Genomic DNA, 22233 nt, shown 5'->3' with positions numbered 1-22233 from the left:
CTCGGGGGAAATGGACAATTCCCATGTCAAGAGCATTGGCATCAGCGGCTCAGTCGTCTGTGTGACGTTTCTTTGGCAGGAACCTCACGGACGGATGGACAGACATGGTGGTGTGTTCCCATCAGGAGCTCGGGGGCTGCAGGCTTCCCACCTGCCCCACGAGCTGGGAGACTTACTTGGGTCAATGGATGAAGTAGTGTCTGCCTGTCTTCCTTCCTTACTCTTTTTCTCTTTTTAAGGGAAAAAGTGTTTTGTGGACAACTTATCTGGATCTCTGAAAATACCCCTTTCCTCGTGGGATAATCAACGTGTCCACTTACTTACACCTGGGTGTGCTGTGGTTTCCTCCTTCACTGTTACCACCGCAGTTGCTGACCGTCGGGCCCTGGGAGCTCCCCCAAGCTGGCGGCAAGTGCTCCCGGCATGTCTCCATCATCCCTTGAGCACTCACTTGCCTGCTTTCTGGAGAAACTTGTTCATTTTTGACTTTCCCTGCCTGGGCCCTGGAATCGGGCCTCTCGTCCAGGTGCTCTGGTTCCTTTTCGGGGGAAGCTGGGTTGAGAAGCCAGGGCTTGGAGGCTAGGGGTGCTGGGGGCCTTGGAGGGGCTGCTGCTCCACGGCACTCCCAGTGACAGCTAGGGACATTTCCATCTAAACGCATGGGCTCATCTTTATGTGTTGAAGTCCACAGTCGCACAGCGATGGCTCTAATTGTTATCCTCCACCATGGGATATCCTCCAGCATTCTAGTTACCTGCCTCTCCAAACTGGCCCCTCCCTTCTCAGATGATGAGGAAACGGGCTCCCTTGTTCTGTAACAGATTTGCTGATTTGATGGATGGAGCCCTATATGTCACCTCCCTCGTATCCCGTCCATGCCCCGCACCCGACCTCCCATGCGGGATGATCTCCTCTCCTCGCTTGGACCCCAGCTCTCCGTACAGGGTCCCTGTCCCTGCGTCACCCCCGCCCCCACCCCCCCCATGCCCTTCTCCACCCTGTTGGGCCAGGACGACCTTTTCTTCCTGCTCCACCCTGTCCCGCACCTTCCCCCTCTCCCCGTGTGGTCACCTCTGCTTCAGGATAGGATGGTGGAGAGACAGAAACGTGAAGCAAGGAGAGGGATTCCCTGATATTTGGACCCAAAGATGCACCAAATGTATAAAGACGGAAACACAAAATTATCTATGCAGTCAGGCGTTGAGCCCCGGTACCTGTTTTGAGCTAATGCTGGGGGAAGGGGGCACCTCTACTCCTGCCCAGCGGAACTGCTCAAGAGATGTGCGCTCGGACAACAACTGTGTATATTTCAGAATTCTAGAAAACAGTGAGTCTGCTTCAGAAGGCAGGGCCAGATCGCTGGGTGGGTGTTCCCCAGGCAGCCAGGCTCTCGCAGGCCTGCCTCTTTTGCAGGCTTTTCTTTCTTTCTTCTTCTTTTTTTTTTTTTTTGGCAAGCCACGCAGCACCGTCTGGGAGGGTTTCCTGGACAGAGGTCCCCGTGGCTGCTGCCTTAAGACGTGCGGGCCGGACGGTGGCCGCCACTCCTCTCCGGACCCAGGCCAAAGCTAGGCAGCAGCTGCAGCCCCAGCCGGTGCAACAGCATGGAGCTTTGGGGGGCCTACCTGCTCCTCTGCCTCTTCTCGCTCCTGACCCAGGTCACCGCTGAGCAGCCAGCCCCCAAGGTCAAGAAGGCTGCAAATGTCAAGAAAGGTAAGGAGGGGGACAGGGCTCCTCCCCATCTTCCAAGGGTGGTCACCCTCTTTGTCACGGCTTCGTACGTTCCTTCCCTTCGTTTCCCTTCTTGATAAGTCCAGGGAACTTTTGTGAGCTACCCCTGGACCCTGGGCAAATTCTTCAGTATCAGGGGCGGTTGTCAGACTTGGAAGGATCCCTGACTCTTAGAATGAGACAGAACCTTCCAGATCTTCTAAACCGACACCCACTCCGCCCATCTCCACCCTCCTATATGTTAAAGAAATCAAACCTGGGGTATGGCAATGCCAATGGGCTCTGCTTTGTAATCTCCAAACCTGGGGTTACTCCACTGTAAAATGGGGATAGTGGCACTTGCTGAAAGCAAGCCGTCTGGTTAGGATTTAATGCTATACAGCCCAGTGCTTGGCCCCTATGATCTACTTCATGCACAGGGGGGAAAAAAAGGACCCAGTTAATTCTCCATGGGATAGTGTATTACGAAGCCTTGAGAAAACAAAAATGTGGGAACCCAAATGAGGATGCCAGGAGCAGGCTTGCACTCCCTCTGTTGCCTCTGGGTTTGGGGTGTCCTTGGGTTGCCTTGGCTGCAGCAGGGCCTACCCTTGGAGGCCTGCGTGCCTGTGGTGAGGTCACCCCAGGCTGTGTTGAGACAACATTAGCGAAACGCCATGGCAATGAACCGGCCTGTCACCCCCACAGGGCTCTGAGGCTCCGAGAGAGAGTTCCAGGGGATGAGAATGTGGATTTAGGCAGAGAAAGGGGCGGCCAGAGCCAAGAGCCTGGAAGAGGCAAGGCGAGGGGCTGTGGGCCGTCCTCGGGCCGCTCTCTGAGCCTCCTCTGTAGATGGACAGCTGCCCGTTGGCTGTGGACTAGCGGAATGTGGAAAGGTCCCTCGGGACAGTGGAGACGACCCCGACCCACCCACCCAGGGCTGTGACAGAGAAAGGAGCAGATGTGTGGATGACAGATAATGACCTCAAAGGTTCAGTTTATAAAGTTAAGAACAGAAAGTGCAAAACAGAATGGAAAAGTTCAAAACCGAATGGATACCATGCCTACATTTATTTTGAAATGTGGGTTTATATACAAATACACATTTCCTTTTATTGATTTAATTTTTTAAGATTTTATTTGTTTATCTGAAAGAGAGAGAGACAGCGAGAGAGGGAACACAAGCAGGGGGAGTGGGAGAGGGAGAAGCAGGCTTCCCGCGGAGTAGGGAGCCTGATGCAAGGCTCGATCCCAGGATTCTGGGATCATGACTGGAGCCGAAGGCAGACGCTTAAGGACTGAGCCACCCAGGCGCCCCCACATTTCCTTTTATATGAGTCAGATTTTTTTCTGGAAGGATCCACAAGAGTTAGTGACAGTGATTACCTCTGGGATGAAAACCTGGGGAGCTGAAGGCAATGTCAGTCAGAAAGGAGACTGTAATGTTTTGAACTGTTTGGGTTTCTAAAAAGGTACATGCAGGTATTACCTCTGCAAAATTTTCATGAAAAAGCAGAGTCACTATCACGCACGACTGTGTCCGTGAGCATTAGCTAAAATGACCACCCAGGGGTGGTCTTCCAAAGGAGGTGCAGTTCCAAAGGCAGATAATAGAATTTTTAAATGTGGAAAACAGTGGCTAATGTCTCAGCTCCCAGAGATGTAGTATTTAGTTATTTCATCATGCAAATCATGTATCATACGAAAAAGGAGAAGTCCAGACCAGAAAACGACTTGGTCCTTTCCGGCGCTATCACATGCAAACCCGGCCCAGGGTGTCTCCACGGAGGAGGAGGCCTGCAGGACCGCTGACGACACTGGTGGAATGTTCTGTCCAGCTCTGGCCTCCTTCGGGAACCCGCTTTGGTGTGCTCTGACTCACCTGGTTTGCTTCCTTCCACCAGCAAATGCTTCCAGAGCGCTTTTCCACAGAGGAGCTGGTATATGGGCCGAGCACCCTAGGGAAGGGTCACCACCCTGCTCGTTAAGGTGCAAATCGGCCCAGGAACTTTGATGGCTCTCACTTGGGTGCCAGCACCATCTTGGAATCTGTTACAATCCAGGAGCCTGGGCGCGCCACCCGTGGAGATGCTGGATCTGGTGGTTGGGGGATGGGGCAGCATCTGCCTTTTCCACAAATCTCCAGTGATTCCAAGGAGCCACCAGGATTGAGAATCCCAGAAACAAACTAGCTGTAGGTGCTGTGTGCAAACGTGGGGGAGGGAGTCCAGAAGAGGAGCCAAGTGGTGCCTGGAATGGGGTTGGGGGGGATGAACAGATAGGGGAGGCTGGCTGTGTGGCAAGCTCCCCCGTTCCCCGACCTCCAGGGTCAGGGGAGAGCTCTGGGTGCTTACAGGAGCTCCTAGGTGGGAGGTGTCTCCCTAGCCAGCTGTATGAGGTCAGCTGGGGGTAATGCATGCGGGGAAGGCTCAGGTGACTGGAGTTCTAGTGGCCGTGTGGCCACACCTGGCAGGGAGGCTCGGGTGGGCAGGAGGGCTGCAGGGGGCTCACAGGCTCTCAGAACAGGGACTGGGGGACCTGGAGGGTGTCCATTTCAATCACACACATCAGGAATCTGAGGCTCAAAAACGGAGAGGGGTAGCACAGGGCCTCCTGATTCCTCGCCCAGAGCTGTAGACATTACTCACTCCTACACCTTCCTTGGGTGGAGCACTTTTGGTGCCTTCCTCCTTGACCATTTCCTGGAGGGCCCCTTGCACACACGGGCACCTGGGTGCAAATTACAAAGGTACCCCTCTGAGCTGCCAAATTGTAGAAAGGCACCCCTTTCTCTGATCTGACCCAGCATAGCCAGGGCAAGGCTAGGGACTAGACATGAGTCCACACTAGTTCCCTCAGCTGAGGGCCTTTGTGCAGTATCCAACTTGCACCACCTCACTTGGCACACTGTGCTGATACATTATATGACTGGTACAGAGCTGCCATGAACTTGCCAAGACAGAGGCCCAGCACGGGGCACACATAACCCTGCCAGGCTAGTTTGCCAACCCTAAATCCTCCTCCCCCCCTTTTTCCCCCCTTGCTTATCCGGGTGCTATTTTCCTCATATTTGGTAAATTACATCACTAGTTTCTGTATATACAAGTAGGTTTCTTGCTTGCATTTGTTTCCTGAGATTCCTGAGGTGCAAAAGCATCTTATGGGTGGACAAAAGCTCTGACTTCATCGCTCATGACCTTGGACTCCATGCAGGCACAGCTAAATGGACCATGGAAGCACTTCCCAGCCTTCCACCCCAAGCCACACAGCCTTTTCTGAAGCCCCTGGGATTTCAGTAAGACAGGGGTCCACCCACAGAGCGCTCTACATACACACACACACACACACACACACACACACACACACACACACAGAGACGCTTCCCACCTTCCTCTGATGGCTCGCGCACAACCAGCTCCCAACACATCTTTGTGCTCAGGCTGGCTCACATTAGGACTCTGGTCCTGTCACAAAGGGGTGTGGGGGATCAAGCCCAGAACCATATGCGCCCTGGGTTCAGCCAGCCCTGCCCACTGCTGGCTCTGCGCTCTTCCATCTTCATCTGGCTCTGGTTTCCTGTTTGTGAAGCAGGACTCTAAGAGATGCTTACATGGGTCACAGGGTCTGTTGTTAGCCAAGTGCTGCTCACGTGCTTTCTCACTCTTAGTCTCTATTTTCTCCAGAGTCCCCTAAAGTGGGGCCATTATCATCCTCTTTCACAGATGAGCAGCTCGCCCCAGGTTACTCACATCCTCGAGACCTCAGTGCCCTTGCACATGTGCACCTGTTCCGCCACACCACGCCCCGGGCTGGAGCGCATGCTCTGCTGGTCCGTGTCCCATTGCTCCAGTCTTGGGAGGTGAACTTGGCAGGTCTCAAGGGCATCTGGTTCTGCTTCCTTTGCTTTGCTCTCCTCTGGAGCTGGGAGGGTGGTAGGGGATGCCCCCCTCCCCGGCCCCTACCAATCCCAACTCCAAACGACCCCCAGCCACACTCCTCAATAAACCATGGGTCTCTCTTGAATCGGAGCAGGTGAAGGGTGGGTCTCCGGGCAGGTGGAGAATGACAAGCAATTCCTCAGACTACCATCAGTGGGGACTGGGAGAAAGCAGTGCAGAGTATCAAGGTCTAGGGCCCTCCTTTCCCTTGTCCCCCTTGTGGTCGACAGAGCGAGGGCTTCTCCCAGCCCGTCCTTGCCCCGCCCCCATCTCTCACTGCCTTCTTCACCGCTTTGTGATTGTGTCCATCCCAGATGCTGTGACTCCGAAGATGTTTGAGGAGCTCAAAAACCAGCTGGACAACCTGGCCCAGGAGGTGGCGCTGTTGAAGGAGCAGCAGGCCCTGCAGACAGGTGACCGTAGATGCGCGGGGCGGGTGAGGGGTGGGGAGGGGAGCGCAGACCAGGAGGGCTCAGGCAAGGGCAGCCAGGCACGCGGAGGACCGGGGCCCCAGCTGTCAGGATCCAGGGAGCCCCCTCCTCCACCTGCTCCTCTGGGGCCGATCCCCCGACACGTGTGCCTATGGGAATGCTCTCGAAGGACAAAAAGCCTCCCCATTACCACCCAACGGAAGCGTGGCCCCAGGAGCGCTGTGTGGAGCAGGGACCGCAACCTTCCTCATGAGCCCCCAGAGGACCCTCCACTCAGCCCATCCCCCACAGCCCTCAGGGGCACCTTAGCGTCACTCCCCTGTGCCTCACTGCGTTTGCTGGTGCTGACGCTCTTCATCATCCTAATTATGTCAAGGCGGGGTTTATCCTACCCATTTGAAATGGGGGAAACCGAGGCACAGAGAGGTCACGTTCCTCGCCCACGCTCACCTGGCTGGTGAGTAGGTGAGGATCTGGATGGGAGCAGCCTGCCCAGTGCGCCCTGGGTGTGAGGAAAGGTGGGTTTGGGGCTTCCTGGCTCTGCGCTCACCAGACAAGCAAGGGTGGACATAGGCACACAGCTGCAGAGCCTGGGGGCAAGGTCGGGCCCCCTCCCTGGCCAGCTCATCTTTCTCTCTCCGCCCCCCCCCCCATCATGTTCCTTTCATAGCTTCTCTATCCCACCTTCTCCTTTGTAAGTGTGCCCTGGGGAGCACAGAGAATACAAACAGTAGTAGGTAACACTCACAGGTGAGCATCCTGAGGGCCTGGCCCTGCTCCAAGTGCTCTATGTGCAGAATACCCCTGCTGGGGCTTATTACTACAACCCGCCTCCATTTCCCACTAAGACGTGGAGTGTCTTGCTAACAGCTGGAAGGAACAGTCTTGCTCTTAGCTCTGCTATGCTGCCTTTCCAGTTATCACCTGGACTGCCCCTTCTTGGGCAATCTACAAATCTCCCTGTGGTCACAGCTACCTTTTCACCTGATGCTTCTCTGACAGCATGTCCCGAACCTTGGGTCCTCTGCTCCCCTCGTGCCTCCTCAGAGACCTCCAGATCCTTCTCACTGGGCAGTTTGCACCCACTTCCTCCCACCCAGGTCTCTCCTTTCAGCATGCACAGTGACCAGCTTTCTGTCCCTCTAAAGTGCCACAATCTGCCCTTCCCACCACGGGGCCTTTGTACCTGCTGTTCCAGCAGCCTGAATTGCTCCCCGCGAGATCCACCTACTATATGGCATCCCTGTCTGAGAACCCTGTAATCCCTCGCCTCAGTCAGGCTCCTTAGTTATAACTCTCACAAAATGATGTTCCTTCCTTCATCGTATTTATTGCAGTTTGTAATGATCTATTCGTTTGCTTATTTAAGTCTGCCTCCCCCACTAGATGGTAAGCCCCAGGAACAAAGGGGCCATGTTTGATTGCCTTGTCTCTTCCACCACATAGCCCACCATAGTGCCTGCCACATATCAACACTCAGGAAATTGTTGAAGGGTGGACAAACACGTGATTTTGTACAGCCTGCTTAACATAGCAGGTAGGGTGAAGGGGCTCTAGAAGGGAAGAGTCTAGCATGCTTTGGCTTCCAGTAAACAGAACACCTAACAGTAGCTTAAACAAAAATTGAGTCTGAGAGTGGGTAGCTGTAAGTTTTTGCTCAGAAGCTTTGCCTCAAGGTGCCAAAATGGCTGCCCCAGCTCCAGGCATCCTGCCGGTATTCAAGGCAAGATGTAGGAGAAAAGGTGGCCCAGCTATTTCTCAGGACAGTGAAGTTCTTCCATTCCCACCTTATTGATCAGATCTCTATCATATGACCACCTGTAGCTTCGATGCAAGAAGGAAGCTTTCCCAGCCTCTGTAGTGGAGGCAGACAAGGGAGAAGGGGGTGGAGAATGGCTGTTGGTTGGGTTGACCAACAGTATCTGCCCCAGAGGGAAAGTTTAGAAGCACGGTGCCATTCTGGGTGACAGTCTCCTCATCAGTAGAGTGGAAGGTGTAGGGGGAGATTACTGGAGGAGCTCTAACATCTCTCTCCTTTCTAACCTTTGTGCTTGGCCAAAGTCCATATAACCTAGCCGGCACTATCCCCCTGAGGTGAGATGATGAGGTGGGGACTTCCTGGCACAAAGTTCATGGCAAAAGGCAGTTCTTCCCTCCCACCCCTCCCCCATGTCTGTCGATTCCTTGGAGGTTCATAGCCTCCCACGCTGACAGGGCTCCTCAGAATTCCACCCCTGTGACCAGAGCTGATCCTGTCTCTACACTGGCACACCCTCCCAGGCACTGGATGTGGTGCCCAGGGAAGGGCGGTGACCTTGAGCTAGGGGCTCTCCTCTAGTACGGGGATCCCGGCTCTTCCTTAGTGTCCGTCACAGCCCTAGCCTGGGTGGGGGTGGGCTGTCCAGGGCCGGGGTCGCAGAAGCGGGGACGGGGCCCTAGGCGTTGGCCTGGGGCTAGGGACCCTGGAGACCTTGGCTGATTGCCGTCTCTTCCCCTGTCTCTTCCCCCCTCGCAGTCTGTCTGAAGGGTACCAAGGTGCACAAGAAATGTTTTCTGGCCTTCCCCCAGGCCAAGACCTTCCACGAGGCGAGCGAGGACTGCATCTCGCGCGGGGGCACGCTGGGCACCCCGCAGACGGGCTCCGAGAACGACGCCCTGTACGAGTACCTGCGCCAGAGCGTGGGCGCCGAGGCCGAGATCTGGCTGGGCCTCAACGACATGGCGTCCGAGGGTGTCTGGGTGGACATGACCGGCGGCCACATCGCCTACAAGAACTGGGAGACGGAGATCACCGCGCAGCCCGACGGCGGCAAGGCCGAGAACTGCGCCGCCCTGGCCGGCGCGGCCAACGGCAAGTGGTTCGACAAGCGCTGCCGCGACAAGCTGCCCTACATCTGCCAGTTCGCCATCGTGTAGCCGCAGGGCCGGCGGGGGAGGGGGAGGGGGTGGGGGTGGTGGGGGCGGGAGTGATGGGGGCGGGCAGCCCCGAACCCCGCTCGGCCCGCACCCCGCCCGGGCTCGCGCTCGCGCAAATAAAGCTGGTGCCGCTGGGCCGCGAGTGGCTGCGCCTCTGCCAGAGCTCCCGGGAGGAGGACGGGAGGAGGACGGGAGGAGGGGGAGGAGGGGAGGAGGGGGTTGAGGGAAGGGGGGGATGGAAGGAGAAGGGGGAGGGGGAGGAGGGGCGGAAGAGGTGGAGGGGAGCATAGGGAGGGGGAAATGAAAGAGGTGAAGAGTGGAGGAGGGGGGAAGGGAGGAGGAGGAGAGGGAAAGCGGGCTGGACACACACACTTCACAGCACCAACGGATTCTCAGCAGGAGGACAGGAAAGAGTAAGGGGAAACAGAACCCCTGACAGCTGCTGTCTTTTTTCTTTGTATAACTTCTTATCATCGTAGAATTTCCAACTTACAGAAAAGTTGCAAGAATTCCTGGATACCTTTCACCCAGATCTTCCAAATATGAACATTTCCCCGTATTTGCTTTATCCTTTTATTCCACCCCCCACCCCCGCCATTTGACAGTAAATTGCAGACATGATTCCCCCTTTACCCTGAAATACTTCCGTGTATTTACTTAGAGAGCAAGGGCATTTTCTTCCATGGCAGTATTATCGAAGTGGGGAAATTGACATGGACACAGTAATTGTCAAAGTTACAGCCCTGATTCCCATGTCCAGGTTTCCTTTTGTAAACTCCACTTCCACGTGCTGGAATCCAGTATTCCCTCCCCAACTCCAGGGAAGGGGTGACCCCATCCCTAACCCCTCCTGTTGTGTGGATCTATTTCTGGGATGCAGTGATGTCTGAGTCCTGCTGGGGGCTGAGGGGTGGGGATAGGAGCAGAGACCATCTGTGGGAGAATTTGCATCCCCATCCTCCCCCAGCACGCCCTGGGGGCTGGTCTAGGAGCCCCATAGGACCATGGCCAACACTTCCCACTCCTTACAAAGAGCTCCGTGCTAGCAATAGCTAACTCTTGTTGAGCTCACCAGAGCGCAGGAACTTCCAGTATGTTGTTTTATTAAAATCTTATCCACCCAGGACAAGATGTGTCATTATCCCCATTTTGTAGGAAAGGAAGCTGAGACTCAAGGAGGTTAAGCGACTTCCCTCAAGGTCACACAGCTAGTAAGTGACAGAGCCTCGATTTTACCCCAGGGCTGATTCCAAGGGCCTTGGGTTTTCCACCACCACTGTGATGCTTGCCTCACGTACTGGAGCTTTCCTGAAATAAAACATTGGAAAAGTGGCCTGGTGACCCCAGGAGGCTCCTGGCCATCTTGTGGCGTGTCCTGGCTAGTGACACCTTGTACGGGAAGTCTTCCTTGTCCCATCAGCCGTGGTATCATCCACCATCTGCACCTTCTTCTCCCTGGTCTTTTTTTAGTGTGCCTTGCCTTCAGTAATAAATTGATGACTGTTTGATTCGATCCGTGGCCGTGAGGTGGGCTCGGGTAGGTCGCTTACCGTGAAATGTGTCAGGCAGTCTGCTGGGCTTTGTCCCAGAAAGCCTCTCATGTAATCCAATAATTATGGGAAGAAGTAGAAAGATCCACGTGAGTTGCAGAAACAGGCTCAGAGGGAGCCTGGGTGGCTCAGTTGGCTGAGCGACTGCCTTTGGTTCAGGTCACGAGTTCTGGGATGGACTTCCACATCAAGCTCCCAGCCCCTTGGGGAGTCTACTTTTCCCTTTGACCTTCTCCCCTCTCTTGCTCTCTAAGTAAATAAATAAAATCTTAAAGAAAGAAAGAAGCTCAGAAGGCTGATGCAATTTGTTTAAGACAACTCAGAGGCAAAGCTGAGACAAATCTAGATCTTGCCACCCTCAGTTTGGGTACACACACCACCCCTCCCCACGCCGCGCTATAATCTAGATGGATGCAGGTGACCACGGCCTTTTGAAAGTTCCTGAAGTGGGCGGCTTCCCGCAAGAGGGCACCATGCCTCTGTGGGAGAGCAAAGGTCCCCGGTGGAGAAGTGCCACGGCGGCGGATCGCGTGCAGGCAGCGAGCACTTCCCGCTTCCAGCAGCAGGGGGCAGTATGGGCCAGAGAATCGTTAGGCATCGCTAATGGGCCACAGACCCTCTTCCTCTTCCGTTTGGAATAGAGACCCATAGCTTGCAAACCTGGGTACACCCTGTCCTGGGAACTTGTTTTTATTTTAGCCTTTGACACTTTGTTCCTCATGGATTTACTTGCACTCATTTTTATTTTTAAACATCTCACGTTCAATTATTATTTATCATGATTACTGAGATTGTTTTCATTTTTGTATTTTTAAAATTTTTTTCATGCTTCCTTAAATTTTGTAGCCCAGGCAAGTGCTTCACACAGTGCTTCACTCATCTCACTGGTCCTGGTTCTGGCTCCGAGATACAAACCTTGGAGAAGTTTCCAAACCAATGTAAGCAATGATAGGAAGTCGGATTCTAAGAGGTTCAACTTCTCCTGGAAAGATGGTCTCTTCATATTCTCCTGGAACTAATGTTGAGGCCTCTTTCATAATCATTACCCTTTTTTCTCTTTCCCATTGTGTGTTTCCTGGTGTGTCAAAAGCTTTGGAGATGCCAATCAAAGGGAAATTTTGAAATATCAGTGTAGGAGTTGAGGTTAGGTCTGTCATTCTCAACTTTGGGCAGACATTAGAATCACCTGAGGTGCTTAAAAAGCCCAATGCCCAGGCTGCACACTAGACCAATTAAATTGAATATCTGGGGAGAGGGACTGGGCACTGAGAGGGTTTGAAGCTCTCTAGGTGATTCCAAGCAATAGTGGCTGAGAACCACTGGGCTACAGGGTTAGGATTTTTGAAGAAACCTATCAGCCCCAGAATATCTTCCTCATTGGTCTGCCTCAGTCTGAATTTCCTACTATTCTAAGCCTTGAGCAGTGATACCTTGCCCACTAATCAGGATTGGCCAAAATAAGTTTGGTTACTGTTTTATATTGATTTTAACAAAAAGTAGAGGCTCAACTTGAAGCACTTGTTGTAAGTTAATTTCAGTAGGAGATAGGCATGTTTATCCAGTTAGAATTAGCATTGGTTGCATATAATGAAAAATCCCAAATAACAGGGCCTTAAGATAGAAATCTGAAGGTAGATAGTCCAATGCTGGTATGGTATCTTTATGGTCTTAGGGGGTTCAAGTTCCTTTAACTTTCCCATTCTACCATTCTAGTGTGTGCTTCCTGTCTTTGAGGTCACCTCATGGCCTGTGATGGCTGCTGGAGCACCAGCCATTATAATTTGCTTACCAGGCATGAAGCAAAAGAAAATGGGAGAATGGGCAAGAAAGTTCCAGTCGGCTTCCTTTAAGGAGCCTCTCTTTTCTTTATATTTCATAGGCCAGAACTTTGTCAAATGCCTATATGCATGGAAGGTTTTGGTAGGTACCTTTGCTCCCCAAATAAAAATCAAACCTCTCTAAAGAAGAAGGGGCAGGGGTACCTGGGTGGCTCAGTGGATTAAAGCCTCTGCCTTCAGCTCAGGTCATGATCCCAGGGTCCTGGGATTGAGCCCCACATCAGGCTCTCTGCTCAGTGCGGAGCCTACTTCCCCCTCTCTCTGTCTCTGCTGCCTCTCTGCCTACTTGTGATCTCTGTCTGTCAAATAAATAAAATCTTAAAAAGAAGAAGAGGAAGAAGGGGCAAATGGTAGGTAACTAGCAGTTTGTAGTTGTAGCATGGAGCTACTACAGACCCAAAGCTTGATCATGGGAGGGAACAAAGGCTTGGAAGCAGAATTAAGTCATACTGAGGAAGAAATGATTCATTCATTTAGTTCCCAAAAGCTTGCTCTTGTGGGTCTTTAATGGGAGAAGCATGTTTTCAACTGAGCATCTGGGTCAGGCCCTATTTCTTGTTTCAGTAAATTCCTAGTTCCTAAGCACAGCGGTATCAGCCTTACTTTTGGGTCAGTCGTCTTCCAGGGCAGCCCTCTTCTTCAAGTGCCCAGATCTAGAAGGTTGTGACACCCCAGGTGCTTTCTGCCTGCCCTCATCTGGATGGTAGAATAAGTCATTGCTAGGCTGGAGGCAGAAGACAGAGGGCGTATCTTGGTGGACCCTGGCTGCATTCTGTGAAGCTTCCTTTTTCACTCCCTTGGAGAGTTAGTCACACACTGTATCAGTTATGGTCTTAGCAGGAAGCAAACTCGGTTCAAAGGGCTCTTAAGGACTATAGACAGCCCTCATTTTGCACGGTTCTGATATAGATGAATTTCAATTATTGTTAATTTCAGGGGTTTTAAATTATGCCAGACCCCAACAAGATGGTTACAATTTCAGTGACACTGGTATATTAACTGCAACAAAGTGTGTACAGCCTCAGTTGCAAAGGTACAATTGAATGGCTAGCTCTTCCGTCCAGAAATCACTAGGTAAACAGCAGACACGCAATGTGATCGGTGGCCAGCCACGTGACCTCTTTCCAAGACGGTGGGTAACTGGCCTCTGCACACGGGTCACTCCATTCATGCACAGACAGCAAAGCCAGCAGTTGTGGTGCCTCCTGGTCTCCCACCGATGAACTCGGGGGACATTTTGCAAAGAAGGGTAACAAACAGGGAACTGGCCAATAACGATGAAAATGCGGCAATTCAATGAAACTTGAAATTCGATTATAGGTGGGGAGTTAGGAACAGGCAAGGCGCTGTTCCAACTCCTCCTGGCTAGACTTTTCCAAGAAATACTTTCTCAATGTCTGCAATGTTTCTAATTAGTGTATTTAGTATTGGTACTACTTTTCCTTTTATCAGCATTAAAAGGGTTTTAATGTTTTCACAAAGGCCAGTGAAAGGCCAGTCTGTAATTTTCCCCATGGATCGTGAAGGCTGTTTTGCATAGTTGCGGCTTGCTTGGTCCTTTTTACAGTCCCCAAAACCATGGTGAGGAGCCCTATATTTAGAGAGATATGAGGGCGCCTGTGTGGCTCAGGTGGTTAAGCGTGTGCCTTCGGCTCAGGTTGTGATCCCGGTGGCCCTGGGATGGAGCACCCGTAGGGGCTCCTTGCTCCGTGGGGAGCCAGCTTCTTTCTCTCCCTCTGCCTCTCTCCCTGCTTGGACTCTCTTGTTCTCTCTCAGATAAAATCTTTTTTTAAACAAAAGATATGGGCGTTCTCAGCAAGTGAGCAAGGGATAGCGGGCATTCAGAAGCTCGCCACAGCAGGGAGCACTCTGTAGGGCAGGACTTTGGGGGGGGCGCAAATGGTGCTAGGGGAGCCTCACAGCAGAAACACGTGAGAGGGCGCCTGGGTGGCTCAGTGGGTTAAGCCGCTGCCTTCGGCTCAGGTCATGATCTCAGGGTCCTGGGATCGAGTCCCGCATCGGGCTCTCTGCTTGGCAGGGAGCCTGCTTCCTTCTCTCTCTCTCTGCCTGCCTCTCCATCTACTTGTGATTTCTCTCTGTCAAATAAATAAATAAAAATCTTTAAAAAAAAAAAAAAAAAAACACGTGAGAGAGCTCTGTGCAGAGGGACACAACCACAGACAGAAAATGCAGCCCAGCGCCCAAAGGGGGACTGGGAGAAATACCCAAACACCTGCGTCTTTGCCCCCCTCCCCCAGCTTGGCAGGTGCTTCCTTCCCAGTGGGTGAACCCAGCTGAAAGGCAGCTAGCGGTGGGTATGGGTCTGGGCCATGCAGTCTGGTCAGACTCCCGCTGCAACTGACAGGGCAGCCTGGATGGGGGCTGAAGTACACGAACACATGTTGACATTTTTATGTCCATGCCCTGCAGTCGGAGGGCAAAGTCACCTGGATCTCTGGGGCTAAGTGCTAGCACATTCCCTTAATAAAGACTAAGTGAACACACATGGGAATGTGGGGTTCCATTCTCCCAATGGCAAGGTTCCTAAGAACTGCTGACCCCGGAGTTTCCCTGGTGCTGCTTGTCCTATTGGCTGGGACAAAAAACACAAACACTTGGGGTCAACCGGAAGGAGAAAAAGCGATCTCCATGTTTGCCAGCTAGTGTTTCCAGGAAAAATTTCTAGTGAGAGTCCCCCAGACTCAGTTGATTTTCAGCAAGATGGGCTGGGCAAGTTTCAAATTCCATTCTAAATGCAACTGACACAATGTCAGGGTGGGCGTGGGTATGTGTCAGATGACAGCATATAAAACATATTGCTTGGGATCAAGGGCTCAGGCATTTTACTTTCTGCCATGAGTTTCCATAACTTATATAAGGCGTCTCACATGCTTTAGTTACACCTTTGGAAATCTTTTAAGGGTCTGGGAACTTCATTAAACAAAACTTATTGAAATAGCAAGCGCTGGCTGGCCTTCTGCAGGTTGCTCTAGCTCTGTTGCCCAGTTTCCTGGTAGGTCTCTGGCTGTCTGAAGCTTTATTGACTGAGCCTGATTCCAGGGGCAGGGTGGTGGTGGGACACCTCCATCAGGAGGTCCTGGACCCTGGGGTCTTCCCACGAAGCCCATGTTGCTGGCTTCCTTGCAAGAGGGTGAAGAGGACTGGCAGGGCAGTTTCTCAGCCTTAGCACTACTGACATTTGGGGCCGGATGACCCTTTGCTGTGGGGGCTGTTCTGTGCATTGCCGAACATCAGCATCCCTGACACCCACCCACTAGATGCCTGCAGGGCCGGTTCCAGCTGTGACAGCCCAGATGGCCACAGACATTGCTGTGTGTCCTTTGCGGGGGCAAAATCACCCTCTCCCCACCATGGAGAGGCGAGGAAGCAGTGAGTGAAGAGGGTCCTGGCGAAGCCCTCACAGAAAAGAACCATGCAAAAGATAGTTGAGCTGTATCCTATTTGTCTGATGCTCTGAATTCAGGGTCTTAAAAAGCATATTTCCCAAGCCCATATTCAGCACACATGACTTCACGGTTTTTTAATTTAATTTAATTTAATTTTTTTTTTTTACAGAGGGTTTTAAAGGAAACACTCTTCTGTGAGTTTATTTTTTCACCTTCACCAGTAGTGCACAGGTTGTGTCACATTTGCTTAGGTTCCCCCCCCCCCCACCCCTTGCCCCCTTTTATCCTCACGGCATCTCCCTCAATAAAGCTGTTGCCTGTCTAATCCCATCTTGGCCCCTGCTTCTAGGAGGATTTAAACTGGGTTCCATTTTGACTTGGGGGTGCCGCCAACTGAAGCCTCGTGTGCCCCCCTCCCCAGGGTGGGGCTCCGATGGCTACAAGAGAGCAAGTGGCAAGAAGCAGAGCAGACTGACAGCCTCAACTGCCACCCCCCGCCCTCCCAAGGGACAGGAGGCCAGGCACCCCCCTGGCCGCCTCTGGGCAATGACTGAGCACGGCAGGTGCACGGCAGGGGCACAGCAGGGGCACAGCAGGGGTCCCCGGTGCCACACGGTTCCCACCCAATGACGACTTGGGGACTCTTCTAATGGGGAAGTTCAGTCTCGGGAGACCCCAGCGGCCTGGCCAAGATTTTCTCAGAACTGCCCTGCAGCCTGTGGCCTGTGCTTCTTCCCCTCCGTCCTCCTCTCCCTCCCTGCTTCAGCAGGAGGGCTGGGCTGATAGGTCGGAAGGCTCCCCCTGCCTGTTCCTGCTCCCTCAAACCCTTGCTTCCTCACAGGTGTTTCCCCAAATAACCCTCTTGCATGTCTAATCCCATTTTGCTGTCTGTTCCTCAGAGGATCAGACAAGTAATGGATTCCCTTCACTACAAAAATTGATTTGTATAAACCCAGATCGTTTGTAGCAAAACTATATCCCAGGTAATCGAATAGTTACGATAAAGGTATTATAACTGGATGTATCAGAAAATTGGGTTGTATGATCACACTACCTCGGTTTCCTAAGGGAGTGGATTGTATTTCTAAGTGAGGATTATCTGTGCTAAGAATGACCACTTCTTATTGCCTTCCCCACCCCTTTACTGGGACCTTCTTTCAGTAATTCAGAAATCACCTGCTCAGCAATCATATCCTAATCCCTCCCACCCTGCTTCCTGCCCCACCCCTGCCAACATGGCTCTGGAATCCCATTCTATCCTGAGAGAGGAAGGGAACCCTGGATCTGTACAGGTGACAGAGATATGGATATTTTAAGCTAAGCTGCTATTCCCTCCCTAGTCTACCTCCCACAAATCTCTCTCCTTATTCTCAACCATCCGTTCTTCCTCTTCCAGTGGGATGATCGCTATCCCACCATGAAGATATGAGACTAGGAGAGAAGGTTGCAAGTTGAGGGTCAAGGCTTTGCCTTTGCAGTGAGAAAGAGAAAACAGTCCATGGCAGCAGGCTCAGACCAGCCAGGGGCTCACAGCTAGACTGTGAAGTTCTGCTGTGGAACAAAGCCAGTCTCACAGATCCCAAAGTCTGACAATACGGGACCATTCCATGGTCATGTCTGAGGGCAGACAATATCATGGCCACTATGTAAACCATAAAAACCAACGTTCCCCACCCCAAGCTAACACAAGTGAAGGCTGTCTCTTTACCAACCACAGCTTAAGCTCTGCTGCTTTTGTTTCACGTTCTATATAAAAATTGAGATACCCGATCATAGAATTGATCCTGCTTCCTTGAAACTGCCCCCACGGTACCTCACACAAGTTCTATTGTAAGTCCTTTGGACTGAGATGTCCCTGGACTCATAGAGACAGGTATGCAGTCTCCCTCATTGCAACAAATCAGTAAATCCAACTTTGTTCCTGGTGGTCTTTGCCTATGGACAGAGACAGGTGGTCCACATGTGGCCAGGTTCTGGCCTGTCCTGGGACTTCAGCTCCCGGGCCTGTTTCCAAGGTGCTGGATCCATCCTATGAGAGAGAGAGAGAGAAGAAACTGAAGTCAAGACAATGACCAAAAAAAGAAAAAAAAAGGTTTCATACACATAGCAGAGGTATAGATGAATTTCCTGACTCCACTTCTCATTCTAACTAGTGGCTCTGTGGCCTTGAAAAATTCATACAAAATGGGAGCTCCATGTGTCCCTCACAGACCTGCAAAGTAAGTCTTAAACAAGTCAAGGACGAGAACAAGCTGAGACCAATGGCCAACATACAAAAAGTGCTTGCTTGTGGATGGGAGAAACTGGCAGGGTGAGGGAAAGGTGGAAGGTACCGAGAACAGGATGGGGAAAGTCGGATCATCTCAGGGAGAGAGAATAGTTAAGAACATCAGAGGGAAACAAAGCTGCACATGGAACCTTGGAGGCAGGCCAAGTTCATCCCCCCTGGGAATCCTCTGCCCTTGAAGTATCACTCAGCCAAGGGAAAATAGATGTGGGGAGGAAATGGTGTGGGGCTGGCAAGATTGGGCAGAGAAGCACTCAGAGAGGGGTCAGGGAGAAGAGGAGAGGGACATCTGTCCCTGGGAATGGAGTTCAAAACCCACCTCTGAATGCCAGCTGAAGCGGGAACCCCAGATGGGCAAGCGTTCCCCTTACCTTTATGTGTCAGAAGGAAGCTAGACTCCAGAGCAGATGCCTGCGGCCCAGCCTCAACAGCAGCCTTTATCATATTCTCTCAAGACTCCACCTTGGGTTCTCCAAGCAGCCACCAATTTAGAAAATACACAGGCCTTTCAAGAGAAACAACAGATCAGTAATGAGGGTGGCCTTCCAGAGACTCAAGAGGCCAAAATCAACAGCCCAACTTCCAACGAGTGAGGGGAAGCCTTTAGGAAAACACGCTTTTTTTTTTTTTTAAAAGATTTTATTTATTTATTTGACAGAGAGAGAGAGATCACAAGTAGGCAGAGAGGCAGGCAGAGAGAGAGAGGAGGAAGCAGGCTCCCCGCCCAGCAGAGAGCCCGATGTGAGACTCGATCCCAGGACCCTGAGATCACGACCTGAGCCGAAGGCAGAGGCTTTAACCCACTGAGCCACCCAGGCGCCCCGGAAAACACGCTTTTAAGGAGGAAGGAGACGAAAGGGGCCACGAGCTCGAGGAACAGACAGGTGCCTGAAGGGATTCCGCACTTCCCACCTGGGCCCCGTGGGAGGAGCGGCAGGTGCCGCGGCAGGAGGGCCCGAAGCCTCGCCATCCTTGCACACTGCCATCCTTCCGAGCTGCGGACTTCAACTGTGGCAGGATGTCGGGTCCCAACGGGGGAGATGCATGCTCACCACCACCCCCCTGCCCCCGTAAAGGGGGGCCTAAACCCTGGATGGGGTGTCTGCTAGAGCAAACCTCTTCTGTCCTCGGCGGTGAATACGTTTACCAGAAACTCACCCGGCCAGCCCGTGGCAGTTTCATGGATAAACGAGCTCGTTCTCCATCCGCCCACGTCCTCGACTGGGGGTCCTGGCAGTTTCCTCCCTCGCACGCCGCTGTGGCCTCAGCCCTGCCTTCGACAGGCTTCTGCGCGCCGATCGGTGCCCTCTCCCTGGAAATCCACGTGCAAGGCCCCTTTGCGGGCCGGGCCGGGTCGGGCCGGAGCCCACCACCTTCGCGGTGCTGTCCCACCCTCACCGGAGGACCGTTCTCTGCAGTGTGCGGAGCGGGCCAGCGTGCGGAGGGAAGAGAACGGACTCGACTTCGCGAGACCAACGGCGCCAACCGCCTGCAGAGACCAGCCAACCGCCACCCGGCCCCGCCCCGCCCCGCACGCCCCCGCCCCCGCATGGCTCCGCCCTCACACGCCCCCGCCCTCCGCCCCCGTCAGGCTCCGCCCCAACCCGGCTTCGCTTGGCCCCGCCCTTCCAGGCCGCGCCCCCCGCCCCATCTGGCTCCTCTCCGCTCCCGCCCCTCCCCTCTCCAGCAGGTCCCCCCCTACACCACGCCCCTGCCTCGTCCATTTCCCAATCCTCACAAGTCCAGCCCCACCCGCCCCCGCCACGCCCTCGCTCCGCCTTGGCCTCCCGCTCCCTCCCTTCCCTTAAGCATCGCCCACGGGGTCTCCTCCTCCAAACCTCAGGGTCTCTCTCACTCTCTGGGCCTCTGCGGCCCAGGCCCCAGGTGTCTTTTGCGCCAACTGTCCACATCCTGGTCCGTTTCAAACATAGTTTAAAATCACGACTTGGAAGTGGGCGGCAGGATGGAGAGCAGGGACAGCTGGTTTGGATACAGGTCTCAAGACCTGCCTTGTTCTACCCTGGGAGGCGAGAAGGAAGAAAGGATCTGCGTTGTCTGGCCTCAGGGCTCTTGCCTCCCAGCCCCAGGATGAGAGCTTTACCTCAGGACGTAGGGAAATCTGGAAAGATGAGGATCTTTGCATGGGGATTTTTGTTGTTGGTGGTATTTTGGGGGCAGCTCTTGGAGATGTCTGGGAGGAAGATGTCCCCTGAACACCAGCAGTCCTATGTGTAGTGGTCCTCTTATGGCAAGAGCTCTTTCATTGGGATTTGCTGGAAGAATTTGACCAGCCAAGGGGATGAAGCTCGTGATTCCCTTCCGCTCTCCGCACGTTATCGCTTGTGCAGCATCTCGGGGCATCTGTTCAGAGAAGGGTCAAGGATGGAGTCTGTTCCGTAGAAGCTCATCCCTAGTGTAGCCATTATCTTCAAAACCTTCTTCCTGATTGTTTGGGTCCCTTAAAGAACCAGGGAAAGAGAACTTGAGAAATGTCAACTGAGAAACTTGAGAAGGGACTAAAACATTGTAGAAGTGTCCACACTCTCCAGAGTGCCACCCTCTCCAGCGAGCCTTTGGGTATTTTTATTTTTTACTTTTTTCTGGATGGCCTGAATATGGGTTTCCTCTCCCCTTCAGGTGAGAACAATATTAGCTTGCTATTAAAGAAACAGTAGTTCTCTCTGCAAAGGTTTGGAATTAAGATTAAAGCTTGAGGTGAGCCTGTTTCTTACAGGTGCAGAATCTACCACCTTCTAGCTGCTCTGGTCGTCGTGAGGACCATGATAGAGTGCATGATTTCTTTTTATAGCATCCAAAATGCAAGTTATTAGTAAAAGGATATTGCTAGGAAATCATTGCAATATGCTTTAATTGGTTTTTAGATTAATGTAGCTTGTTTGCTAATGTAAGTAACTTGCAATGCATTTTCTGTTACCTTGGGAGGAATGCTAGAAAAAAAAGCTCCAAATTGGGGAAACTGAATGAAAACGGGCAGAGTCCTCATCACATTTTCTTACTGCCCCTGCAGCCTCAGCCTAACGTTCCTCGTCTAGTTTAGAATTGTCTTAGTAGCTGAAGAGAGCATGCCCCACTCCTTGAATGAATGGATGAATGCAATCACCTAAGGTTTGTAATCTCCTCCCCCAGCCCCCTTCCGCATCCCATCTGCCACAAGTGGGAACCTTTCCTTCTAGCACTTCACGTGGCAGCTGCTTTTCCACCCACGCTAAGCCTTCGCTCCATGTCTTCCACATCGTATGTATTCGATAGGAGTGAATCAAAATGACTGAATTGAGTTGGATACCCAGCAGAACAGATAGCATGCAGTTTAGTGCCACCTGTTCTAAAATTCTTCATGCAGACCAAAGCAGATGTGATTCCATGTTCAATTACTGCTCAACTCTTGGCAAGGATCTGAAGACAGATAGAAACATCTTGATCTCTTTGTGCAAGAAGTCGGCTTGCAGCATCTGTAGCAAGTGTAAATTTTTATCTCAAAAATCGATGTCTCTGGCCTAGAGAAAATAAATTAGATTGATTTTTTTTTTTTTAACACCAAAGACAGAGACTTCATTATCTCGAAAGGGGTTTGTTATCCATGTTATTTAAGGAAAACGTAATTGAAGATACAACTTCATCCTGGGTATCCTGGACTGATTTGGCACTAGACGTTTCTTTAAAAGGTATAGGGCACTTTTGTCTTCGTTACTGGAAGTATCTCTGTAGCCAGTGCCTCTCAGAGAGACTATCTGCCGAAATATCACTGGGTTGCCATTCAGGAGGAATTGAGAAAGATTTCTGGAAAGATCTAATCCCTGACTGGAAGGATCTCCTCTGAAGAACGTTATTTTCCCATTGTCCTTCCTTCAGCGGGGCCTCAGTTTCTGCATCTGTAAAATGAATGGGCTGGTCGCCGGATAATCTTGACCATTCATCCTAATTATAACTTTCACAATTCTTTTTTTGTTTGTTTGTTTGTTTTTATTTTTGCCAGCAGAAATGAAGGGCAATTATTTAGCTAATACCAAATGATAAATGTTAGGTGTTTTTTTTTTGTTGTTGTTGTTGTTCTTTTTTTTTTTAAGATTTTATTTATTTATCTGACAGAGAGAAATCACAAGTAGGCAGAGAGGCAGGCAGAGAGAGAGGGGGAAGCAGG

General features: G+C 52.0%; 1 protein-coding gene and 1 long non-coding RNA gene across 2 annotated transcripts; one reads left to right on the top strand and one right to left on the bottom strand.

Annotated features, from left to right (window-relative positions):
• Nucleotides 1–1420: 1420 nt before the first annotated feature.
• Nucleotides 1421–9127, top strand: CLEC3B (C-type lectin domain family 3 member B). Its single transcript, XM_082686158.1, has 3 exons — nucleotides 1421–1710; nucleotides 5960–6058; nucleotides 8592–9127. The coding sequence occupies exons 1-3, from the start codon at nucleotides 1602–1604 to the stop codon at nucleotides 8990–8992; spliced, it is 609 nt and encodes a 202-aa protein (XP_082542284.1). The 5' UTR covers nucleotides 1421–1601; the 3' UTR covers nucleotides 8993–9127.
• A 6803-nt stretch (nucleotides 9128–15930) lies between these two features.
• LOC309843295 lies at nucleotides 15931–19570 on the bottom strand. Its single transcript, XR_014300050.1, has 3 exons — nucleotides 19233–19570; nucleotides 18446–18579; nucleotides 15931–17816 (listed from the first exon to the last, which is right to left on the bottom strand). It is a non-coding gene; the product is annotated as an uncharacterized lncRNA (long non-coding RNA).
• Between the last annotated feature and the right edge of the window lie 2663 nt (nucleotides 19571–22233).

The sequence above is a fragment of the Mustela nivalis genome (assembly GCF_964662115.1).
Source record: "Mustela nivalis genome assembly, chromosome: 1".
Classification (NCBI taxonomy): domain Eukaryota; kingdom Metazoa; phylum Chordata; class Mammalia; order Carnivora; family Mustelidae; genus Mustela; species Mustela nivalis.
This window is presented reverse-complemented; position numbering and strand designations above follow the sequence as displayed.